This window comes from Parasteatoda tepidariorum, chromosome 10 (genome assembly GCF_982258835.1).
Source record: "Parasteatoda tepidariorum strain Cologne lab strain chromosome 10, Ptep-v5.0, whole genome shotgun sequence".
Lineage (NCBI taxonomy): Eukaryota > Metazoa > Arthropoda > Arachnida > Araneae > Theridiidae > Parasteatoda > Parasteatoda tepidariorum.
In genome coordinates this window covers 56,276,144-56,288,674 of record NC_141764.1, presented here as the reverse complement: position 1 = coordinate 56,288,674, position 12,531 = coordinate 56,276,144, and the positions used below count along the sequence as shown (strand labels likewise).

Sequence of the window (12,531 nt, the reverse complement as noted above, 5' to 3'; positions counted from 1 at the left end):
TAATTGATATATCTACCTTTATAAATTCTTAATTTTTTTTCAGCACCCATTGCTCCTGATAAAAGATTTCTTTTAAATATAAACTACACAACATTATTAGTCAATTTAAACAGTTGGCATAATGGTGGTTGTCCAATTCGATTCTTCATTGTTCAATATAAAGTTAATGGCCAACAGGATTGGACTTTAGTAAGCAATAATATTATTCCTGAACAACAAAATATTACGATAATGGACCTTATACCTGGGACATGGTACTCTTTGCTAATGACAGCTCGGAACGACGCGGGATCGACTGATGCGGAGTATGTTTTTGCTACTATGACAATGACAGGAGGTATAACATGAAGATTTTTTTAAACTCTTTTATTGCAAATCAATAAAATGTAATTAGAACATTAATAATTATGTTATAAAATAACTTTAATTTTTAACGATAGCAATCCATATTACCTCTGAATAGACTTCGAAAGTCAACTCACTAAAACTTAAATTATAAAACTTGCATATTTTTAAACTTAATCGTTAGTAACCAATTTATTTTGTGAACTTATTTTAATGGTAGTTTATGTAAATTAAAAGATATAATGTTTATATTATAGATCAAACAGCATCTTAATCGTTAAGTACTCTGAGTGTGAAAAGTTATGATATCAAATTTTAATTTGACCAATAGTAAATCAATTAAATTTAATGTTGCAAGTGTGCAATTATAATTATAGCTATGAATGCTGCACATTATAAATGCTTATTACCATTTAAATATTTAAAATTATGCTACAATCATAAAATAGTTCAGCATTTAGGTTCTATACGAGTAGCAAATCAATCTGAAAGGAACTGTTAAAGTTGCTCAAGGAGTTAAAAACCACATAAGTAAAAGCTGTAAACACAGGCGGTAATGTAATACTAGTTCTTTTATATTCGTTTAAAGGTGCCATTAGATAATTTTATTAATAATATTTTAAATAAAAGCATCGACTTTTTATTGTTATTTTTAAGGTGAGTGCATTTTCTTAAATTTTTGATGACTATGCTTAAAAAGCTTTCTTTTAATGTCAAGATTATGGCAATATTCATTTCACAATTTTTTCCTTACAAAATAGCAACACATCCTTAAAAAAATGTTACAGCTACTTACTTTAAATTGTTCCAGATTTTACATGCAATTATGCATGATTTATATATATATATATGTATATATATATATATATATATATATATATATATATATATATATATATATATATATATATATATATATATATATATATATATATATATATATATATATATATATATATATATATATATATATAGATAGATAGATAGATAGATAGATAGATAGATAGATAGAGAGAGTAACGACTCAAAGTCTAATTAATAATTTACTCGTTCCAAAACTATAATTTATACAGGTCATTATCAATTTATTTGTTTTATTCATATAACCTATAAGGTCTATGCAATAAATTAATGTTTAAAAATGATTTATTTATAGAATATCCACCAAGACCTTCAGAAATGAGTGAAAAAAGTGGTCCTTTCTTCAGACATTTATTAATAACTGTACCTGTCGTCAGTTCAGCTATGGTTCTCATTGTAGTACTGTGTGTTGTGTATTTCATAACAAGGCGTAATTCAACTGGAGGAAGAGAACAGTCACCGGATGGTAATTATTAGATTCGTTACTATGCTTACATGTCAACCTATACAAGGAGCAAGGAGGGAATGGTCAAAGTTACCTTTTTAGGTCAAAAATTCGTTCATTCAGTTTAACTGATGTCAATTGAACTTGCTGCATACGTTATATGAACCAAATGAAAAAAAAAAAAACAATCTGTAATAAAAGTTGTTTTTATTTCAATATAAAGATGGCATTTTCATGGAATGACATATGTATCGTAGTCGAATTACTCACTGCGAGTTCGTTCGTGGTATCCAATTAAATAACTGATGTTTATATGCAGCAAGTACCATATTCAATCTGCATAGCATAAACTCCTCTTGTAGGTAGAGGTGTAGAAGTTCGAGAGAGATATTTCGGCTCAGACGTTATCCACGTCATTTTACTGAGGTCAACACTACATGGCATTCTTGCCTATTAAATAATTGGGCCCTGAAAATGTACAGTGCATTTCACGTCACGCGTGGGTCTGCCAAACAGGTTCATCACTTGCAGATATCAAATTAGAATCTGATCCGTACATTTATTCAGTGTGATAATAATCCAAATCCTTAAAGTTGTAACATTAACACGTCATGTACAACCACTTGATTAGGCACAACTCTGTTAGTATTTACAAAGACCCAATTTATTTGTTCAATATAAATACTACAAATTCAAGACACGCTATAACATTTGTGTACATGATTTAAAGTTGATCGTAGAAAACTTATATAGCTCTAACTTTTAATTAATAATAAATAAAAATATATTATATCAAATAATAAGATTTTTTAAGTTATCAGAACAATCCATCTTAGAAAAACAGATTTACGCACATTTTGATCAAAATACCTTTTGCCAAATTTATAGTACTTAATTTATCTTTATTCATGGCATTAAAATTAGATTTTGTTTAGGCATTGATAGAAACGAGCCCATTAAGGCTGAGTCCTTACCACTATCAACTACTTATGAAACTGCTTTAGAACCAACATACTTTCCAACTCCTTATGCTGCAAGTAAAGTTACAGTATACAATCGTGATACGTGCTTACATCCAGGTACCGGACATCAGCAAAATACTGGGACATTTGGAAGTTCCAGAAGTGGCTGCACATATGATATACCATACCCAACTAGAAAGGTAAATTCAAATGTATTTCATTAGTAAAATTGGAATTATTAATTTATTTAAGTAACTGGATTTTAAAATTCTAAAAATTATATGCTTTATCTAAATTAAGTAAAACTCAATTTTTATTACTAATATTTATCTTCTCAAAAAATAAACTTTCTTTTCGTTTTAATTGTAGGTTCAAAGCACAGAGAAAATTTACGAATCTCCAATTTTATATTTTCCTGTACTAGATAAAGGCAAGTTCTAAATTATTATTTTTAACAGACGAAGAAAAACTGCATATTGAAGAGATATTATAAGCTATTAGATAAAATTTTGTTTGCCAATAATAGTCTAATCAAACAAATTGTGTTTCAGCTGTTATCATATGAATTATATCTTAAAAATTAAATTTGGCAAAAAGTAAATAAAGCAAACAAACGAAGAAAAATAGAGAAAAAGTGGTATGCAAAAAATGTATCGATATGAAAATAAAATTTATAAATTAGTAAGCACGTAATCCAATATTTAACAAAAGAAAAATAGAGCTCTATAGTACAACAATAATTCCATATTTTATTTTTTAAAATAAACAAATATCAGAAATTGAATTCAATACTTAGTTTACACTTTATAGACGGAGCAAAATAAGGCATAAGAGTTAAGAGAAAAAAAGAAAAAAAACTTTAAATTAGAAATTAGATTTTGGATTGTGATCTTCAGTACTTATTTATTTCGTTTAATTTTATTTCATGTCATCACACTTAAATATACAAAAACCAAAGGAATAAAAAAATATTCCAAGATATAATGATAAATACATTTTATAAAGTTAATAGATGATAACTAAAATTTTCATGTAAATTTTTAAAAATCTGCTTCTATTGTTAAATTTAATTTAATAAATATTAAAAATTTTTCTGACTTTCAAATAGCCACATTCCGCTATTATGTTTTCAGCTGTTATATTATGAAAAAAAAGTTTATTTTTTCTATGTTTAAAAACAATCAAAAATTTGGAGCTTTATTTTTAAATTTACTTAATACAAATATACTTTATAAAATTAATTTTTCATGAAGAATGTTGATGTATGATCTATCATACGAAAGATTACTGTACAAAATACGTGATGATGAAAAAGAAGAAAGAAATATCACACAGTCTGGAAATTCACCTTGATCTAACCTTGGATCAAAAGTATATTGAAATTCACATTGATTTGAATAAATCCTATAAAGGGGAAAATTTTTTTTTATTAACCAATAATTTGAATTATTAGGTTACATGTTCTGCCAAAATTCAGAATAAAAATAAAACATTCAGAAGAAGTAAAACTACGGAAATAAAATTTTAAATCAAACACTAAGAAACAAATTTCTTTCCTTACTTTTTAACATTAAATATTAAAAACAAAAGTTCAAAATAAAAACTAAACAGCCAAAAACGAAATAATATTTTGCGAAAAATAAAGTTTTTTAATGCACTTCCATATGAACAAAAGCCGACTCTTATGAATAAAATTAGGTGTTTCGGAGGTATACATGAGGTTGATTTTGTAAGGTGTAAATGTGGCTGAAATTTAGTTTTATTGATGATGTCATTTTTGGTGTAAGCATGACCTAATTTTACACCTATGTTCTATAACTATTCACTAACATAAAAAATGGCAGTGCATAGAACAGGGAGTGATTTTTTTTCCATTGTAAATGTCACGTTAGTTTAAAAAATATTGCGTATCACAATTGTGACCAATTAATAACTACTTATATAAATGATAAATTTTAGTTAATATGAAATTCTGCTTTTTAACAAAATAAATTTAAAAATAAATAATTGAGTTACTAATCTTTATCTCTTTTTAAAAAAGTAAAACGAAATAAATCAAAAGATTTTGTGGTCTCCAGTTTAAATATAAAATGCTGGAATTAAATTCAATATTATATGCAATATGATTTTATTATTTTAATTGTTTAGAACTGAAATAAGCAACCATGAAAAAGAAAAAAAAAAGATTACTTTCTTCAAAATATGAAGAGTTAAAGAAGCAGGAAAAAAATCTGCTTATTTGAAAACTGAACAGGCACTAAGTGTACCATTAAGTAAAATATAATTAAATTCTTCTTGGAAGAATTTAATTATATTTTACTTAATTATACATTTAGTGCCTGTTCAGTTTTAAAATAAGCAGATTTTTTTTCCTGCACATAATATCAATTCCTTAAAACAATTAGAGCGACGTCTATTATATAGGCAGCAGATCAAAGAACATCAATATCCGAATGTGTGTATCTACAAAACCACTATCCACAAACAATTCTGAAGAAAATCATGTATCGATTACTGTATCAATGGCATTTCAGGAATTTTGTCGCATTTCATCGTAATTTTTCTCTTGAATATGTACACCTTTCACCATTTTAAGATATTCTAAAAACTGATTTCGCTGAAAAGCAATTACTCCTATTTTAATCCGGTTTTTTGGAATAAGGTAACAGGAGGTAAGTGCATCACCCGAAGAAGATGGGAAATCAAAATAGATACCATCTTGAAACAACCTGTGAAAAACCTAAATAGTTTTTATTTCTTCATGTAACCAGAAAGAAGGTGTTTTGTATTTGACAAAAAGTACGTTATATTTTGATGAAAGTTTTCTTACACTTTAATATAATTCAAAGTAAATTATGATTAAATTCTCAAATTATGATTAAATTAAACGGAATTCAGTATGCCGGTACTTTTTCCGAAAATTCATTTTTAATGAAACGTGTGATAAAACTCAAAATTGGTATACTCTTATTTTTACAGAAAAAATTACCGTAAAATCACTGAAATACTCTAATTAAATAAATATTAGTGAAAAAATTGAGGTAAATTGGAATTCACGGATGATGCACATGCAATGCCTGCACTTTTTAGAGCGATTTGATCCTTGATCTGGAATCTTTTGCAGTGAACAGTGCGTAAAGAAAAGAAAAAAAGAACGAACTGAAAAAACGAAATGTTACGGCTGTTATTAAATAAAATAATAAAAAATAGTAAATATATAATATTTTTTTCGTATGAGATTATCTTTAGATAAACGAATTTTATAATTGAGTGCTAAAATTTTTAATCCACCTAAAAAGTTCCGAAGATATGGCAAAAAACTCAAAAAATAAAATTAACATTAGGGAGTTCAATCTTTGGATCTTTCTCCACCAATGAGAACCAACTATGAGACCTCCAAACTATGAGGACCAACAAAGTGAAACTCCAAGCTGTGAGAACCATATTTCCCAGATTGCGACTACTAAAGAAACATAGACAGTTGCAGTATAGTTCCGATTCTTTAACGAACACCCTTCATCAGTTTTACGACACTGAAAAACAGAGAAAAACACAAAGTCGAAGAAACTTGTTCGCTATTTTCTTTCACATCTCTCATTCCTTTTTTCATTTTCTATTTAAGCACTTAACTATCAGACCGAATAAAAGTTTTGCAGTCCTTTTCAGCGGTAAAAAAATTATGCTTGTAAAGTTATCATGTCCATAAAAATGCAAGTCAGTCTGCTAACTTTTTCTGTGTATATATCGCTCCTGACTGTAAATTTACCTTATGCTTGCAAAAATTATCTTCTGTTTATCCCTTAACGATGTTTGAGACTCAGCTGCTTTGTTTGTCGAAAAAAAAGGAAACGTGGAAAGCTACTAAGTAGCATAGTGAAGGCATCTTTCTAGAAGTGAGAGAGCTATGTGTTCGTTGTCTGTGGTCACCGATGTAGAGAGAGTGAGAGACGTATGCTCTTTGGTGCTGTCTTGTTTTAAACCTAATACCTTCGTTTTTTGAATCCTGAGGTTGTAACATCATTGGTAAAGGGTTTTAATTTTCGAATCAATTTAGGAAGCCTTAGATACTAACCACATAAATTAATGGTAACTCCTATTAATTTTATCGAAGCTCAATGTAATTACGACTGCTGGATTGTTTCTTTAAAAAGGGAAGTCACCTTATTAATCATCGGCCAACTTTCAATTTTAAATAAATTTCTTGGAGCTAAAAAGGTTCTTCAATGTTGAACTGAAACTATAGTACTGGTTCTGCTCATTTTAAATTGTTCAGTTTTATTAATATATAGGGCAAAATTAAAAAATAATCAAACATTGAAAATTAATCATTTTTTGCATTATTCAATATATTGCACAAAAATTATTAAACAAATGATATCATATTAACTATATTTCAGATTTAAATTTTCATCAAAGATCTTTGATTTATGAGGATAACTTACAGGGCAATTGTTTGTCATGGAGAAGAGGAGATGAAAGGTGAGTAATTTATCAATTTCAAGAGTATCTTATGTCTTACGTATCTTAAATTTCAGAAAAAGGGGACAAAACTAATATTATAAATTACTGGGAAATCGTAATTATTTAAAAATACACTTTACGTCTTTTTTTTTCTTAATATGTATTCAAGAACCTGTTTTAAATTGTTTTTGTTCCAGTTCTTCAAGTTTAGAATCAGACGACTGTAAAATTTTAACATCCAATAAAAACTGCTATATTAAGGAAGAATCTAGAGAATCTGAAACAGAATGTGATAGGATATGTAAGTATGGATGTAACTAACGTATTTCTTTTTCTAAATTTTTTTTCTTTAATCCATTTACATGATTTAGAAAAGAAACATTAAAATGAAAATTGTGTGATATATTTTAACACCATGATTATATTTAGTTACAGGAAGAAATTAAAATATTAATAATAATTTTATAAAAAGTAAATTGATAACGCAATTAAAGAAAGTAATAAAAATATATGCTTTTATTGTACATTTCTGGTTTTATTGTACCATTGAATTATACAAGCATATAAGCATTAGATATTAAAACTATGATATTTCTAATTATATATTCACCCGTAACACAAATCCAAATTACAGTAATTATATTTTTAGGCACAATATATAAAATGTGATTTCCAAAGAAAAGAAACGATATATCGGAAGCAAATGAAAACAACATAGATGAAATAGTAATCTTTAAATCATACATTTAAATAATTTAAATATTATATCATTAAAATTAGCGTGTAAAATATAAATTAATCAAAAAGACAATAATTAAAAGCATTTATAAACTATAAGGCTATAATTAGTGACTAATAATAAACTATGAAGCTATAATTAATATCAAAATAGCCTAAAATATATACCAGTGGTAATATTTAAAATTGAAAAAGCACTGAAATCTTTGTTTTAAAAAATGAATTATGATCATTTAACAGTACAATTTTAATTTGAAGAAATTAAATGAAAAAAAAGTAGCTAGTGACATTCTGAAAAAAGCAAATGCCTAGAATTGAAAAATATGTTACTGCTACTGAAGGATATTATGGTTAAAACGCTGAAGAAGAATACAAGTTTGGATAATTTTAATGAAAAATATGCTGGACATGAAATACCTTATTTTAAACAATACCAAAGGTCTCTTTTCATATTAGAAAATTTGGAAAACTAATTTTGATTTTTTATTATCTGATATTTTTCAGGGAAATCATTTGAAGAATGCAAATATGAGACAAACAAACGTTGGGTTGAGCACACAGTTACTGCTCTCTCTTAACGACTTTCTTTAAAATACCTAAGGTAATATAAATTATGCTCTAATAAAGGGGGAATAATATAATTATATTATTCATTTTTAAATCTAAGTTTCATTTTGATTAATTTTTATTTATGATTCTACAAATCAAGAAGCTCAAATTCAATGAAATTGAGATACTTCATATTCCAATTTATCTGAAGTTATTCAAAAAACGCAGGACAATTTGAATTATATACTTTTGAATTAAAGTATTTTTTTTATTTTTTTATTAAAATACCTGGTAGTGAATTTCAATAAATAGTTCATACATTAGATAGAAATTGCAAAACAAACTTACGATTGTCTAAAAATACAGAAAAGAACAAGCAAACTAATATGTATATGTTTCAACTAGAATTTAATCAAACATGTGCATTTTGAAATACATTCTCTAAATGCTAGCTTTAAATACTTATATTTTTAAGTCCTCGGACGTGAATTTTTCAACACATGAATTCCTAACCAATTAAATAATGCAAAAAAACATATGCTTTTATTATTCACCCTTCATCAAATGTTTATTCATTCTGAAGCAAAACAGAGCCACAAGGAAGATTAATCCGTACAATGTACTTTATATGGTTTTAAAGTTTACAAGTTAATGTGAAAAGTAAAAATTTTACAATTACTCGTTATTCAACAATTATTAATTAATATCATTCAAGATACATACATGCATATAATATATAAATACATACATAGATATACTTTATATATATATATATATATATATATTTATATATATATATATATATATATATATATATATATATATATATATATATATATATATATATATATATATATATATATATATATATATATATATATATATATATATATATATATATATATATATATATATATATATATATGCATAATAATAATAATAATATGATAAATGTTTTTTGCCTACTCCTAAAAGGAATATCGGAAAACATTTAAATATACACAGTAAATAATTCAATTTCGGGTCAAATACCAAATAATGTGTTGTCACTTTAGGTTCATTATCCGTAAAATCTATTTTACCATTAAATCTTAAACCGTTATTTTTAAAATAATTAATGTAATTTATCGATTTTATGATAATGATGACTGTAAAAATCATCGTCTTGCTAATAATTACATCATTCTTGTAAATATTTAAAATCTGCAAAAATACCTTGATTTCCTGTATTGATACGTTTATTTTCAGAATCTGAAAGACATAGCGTTAGTTGTCTGAAAAAGGAGGCCAGCAAAACTACTTTTGAAAAAAAAATGTGTATTATGTTTACATATCAATCTGGTCATTTGATGAAAAAGAATCCCTTGTGAAACAAGTTCAGAGCTTATATTCAATTGCAGGAAGAAATATACGGATAAAACTGTTGTCTTTTATGTAAAGAAATTTAAAAATAATAATCTGTCACGGTGCCAAATGTGTAAAAAAAAAAAAGAATATTTATATCATGTTAATAAAATGTCTGTTTTTCCAAAAAAAAGTGTTTTCCTTTTATTTAAAGTTAGAGCTCAGTAAATTTGCTGAAAACAATAATAATAAGAATTAAAATAGAAACTTATTAGGGAAAAATTTCAGAATAATCTTTGTCAAAATATTTTGCGAAAACAATTTATCTATAAATCTAATATCAGTATTAATTGTAAACGATATTTAAATTATGCATGATATTTGTTTGGTTAACCTTTATCCATAAGCTTTAGGTAAATAAAGTATAATTGCTTAGTATTTAAATAAATTTGAAATAATCATTCTTCGATTCAAGAAATAAATATATGATTTCCAAACATTCCAAGTTCTAAATAAAAGAAATTTCTAATAAATTTATGAAGACGCGATTATAGTAAATGCATGTAGCTTTCGTTTTAAAGAATTGATAGTCCAACGATATATCAAACAATAATTGCTTTAATTTCATAATAATTATCATTATGAAACTGAACAAAAGAAATGGTAAGCATCAGGCTCCTATAATAGAGATAAAGAGATGGCTCTTCAAACATAATGAAATTTTTTTTATTAAATTAATAACAGTTAGTTGAGGGGCTAAGACCTCCAGTCCAAAAGCCAAGAATTTAAAACAAGCAACTGGATTATTCCCAACGGACAGTTTGGATCATGGGAAGAGATCTATAGTTGGTGATTTATCGAAAGATAAAATAACTAAAAACAAAATCATCTCCATGTTATTAATATTTAATTTTAAATAATTTAGTTAAATCTTAATCACCTAAAAAGGCAATGAGAATTAATTTAACCCTATAACTGAAACATTTTTCTGATTAGAGAAATAAAGAATCTTAAGGAATAAAAAGTTGAAATAAATTTTTGATACGAATTAATGAGTTATACACATGTATTGAATTACAAAGGTAGCCGTTACATTGATTGTTAAGAAGAGAATATAAAATATTCATATCTGCTTTTTAGAAAATGTAACAGAAATCAAATTATTAGTTTAATTTAATCAAAATTAGATTAATATTGATTAAAGAAGAATTTTATGAAATTTAGGAAATTTAAGGAGCTAGGAAATAAGCAATACATATTATGACATCACAAATTTAAAATTACAGGAAATTTACCAAACATAGTCTATCCATTCAATTAATCATAATCTTTACAGTAAAGCGTGCTGTTTACCTTTACGGTTTTCAAACCTTTTACAACTAGTATGGATAAAAAATCATGAATGCAAAATCATATGATTTTTAGCTATTTGCAAATGGCAAGATATCAAAAGCATGAAAAAGAAATTTAACTGGACATTAGAGCTAGGCATTTCGTCAGATAATGGGCATAGGAGTAAGGTTGAGTTTGAATTTTGTTTTATAAAATGAACCAAGGAAAGAAGCTTAATTAGTTTATCTGGTTGTTTCACTTATCGTAAGACATGGGAAATACTAGACTTTTTTGCCATAAGCAGCTCTATGATGCTGCCTTCAATGCCTGAAAGAGAGCATCGTGTTCTACTTGGGGAATGCAGCATTGGAAACTGCGTTGAAGCGATTGGAGAAAATAAGGTGGCGTCAGGTTGTTTAACAGAATTAAGTGAAAACATTTAATAAGCGGTTTTTCTCACAGTTAAAAGTTTAAATAACTTTTTTTTATGATTATTAGTGTTTTGTATGAATGTGGTGAAACAACAATTAAATAAATTGGTTTTAAACTATCTTTTGGGAAATGTCTAACTGTGTACTTGACAAATGTGAGTACTAGTAGTTAATGTTGTATTTAGACAAATTTCTATTTAAAGTAGAAAGAAATAAAATATAAAACACTGTATTCTATCCCATAATTATGATTCAATGCAGAAGATACAGGAATTTAATTTTTTGGTATTTTTTGAATATTCGACAAAAAGCAATAGAGAATTAACTATATAATTAAACTAAAAAGGAAAACAGTAACTTAAAAAAACCGGAAGGCAATTAGATAGAACTAATTAATTCTTTAAAGAATAAAAGGAAAGTGGGCACATTAAGTCCATATTATATCAAACAACTTACTAAAATAATTTCTAAACTAATAAAAACTTAAGCAAAGGGATTTATTTACTTTGAACTCATTAGCGATCAGTGGTACTTTTCTTATCTAGATTTTCACGGATGCAGTTTCTCTAAACACGGGGATCTTCTCTCTAACGTAATTACTAAATCAAATTTAGTTATCTTTTTTTTACATTCAGAGTGAAATCAAGCTGATTCGCAAGATTATTTCTGCTATTTTGTAGAGTCCTTACGTAAAAAGCCTAAGTAATTACGCCAATTTTTAGAAAGTTAATTATTGCGTAACTTTTCTCCCTATATCTAATTAATATGCTTGGATCTCTTACAAAAAAAGTGAGTATTGTTTAAACATAATACGGGGCTGCAGGGTAGAAAGAAACGAATGATAAAATAAAATAATTATTATATTTCCAAATTATGATTTTCATTTATTCTTCGTCATGTTATAGAACAAAAAAAGAAATGAATAGAAAAATTTCATTTTCTTTCGGTTAATTATCAATAAGACTTTAGTTTTTAAACTTACAGAGAAACGTATTCGGTTACTATTTTTAATAAGTTAAAAAATGAGCCAAAACTAAAATGAATCTTGAAATGTTAATTAAAA

The 12,531-nt window shown here is 26.2% G+C and overlaps 1 protein-coding gene across 1 annotated transcript in view; it reads left to right on the top strand.

The window, feature by feature from the left end:
• The window catches only part of LOC107448584 (cell adhesion molecule Dscam1), a 104,815-nt gene extending 94,917 nt beyond the window's left edge, over window positions 1-9,898 (top strand). Inside the window, exons 21-28 of the mRNA XM_021146874.4 lie at window positions 44-337; window positions 1,502-1,672; window positions 2,587-2,813; window positions 2,983-3,043; window positions 7,011-7,092; window positions 7,272-7,375; window positions 8,317-8,413; window positions 9,610-9,898. Coding sequence (XP_021002533.4) covers window positions 44-337; window positions 1,502-1,672; window positions 2,587-2,813; window positions 2,983-3,043; window positions 7,011-7,092; window positions 7,272-7,375; window positions 8,317-8,390 — 1,013 coding nt within the window. The 3' untranslated portion in view covers window positions 8,391-8,413; window positions 9,610-9,898. The remainder of the gene's footprint in view (window positions 1-43; window positions 338-1,501; window positions 1,673-2,586; window positions 2,814-2,982; window positions 3,044-7,010; window positions 7,093-7,271; window positions 7,376-8,316; window positions 8,414-9,609) is intronic.
• The last annotated feature ends 2,633 nt before the right edge of the window (window positions 9,899-12,531 follow it).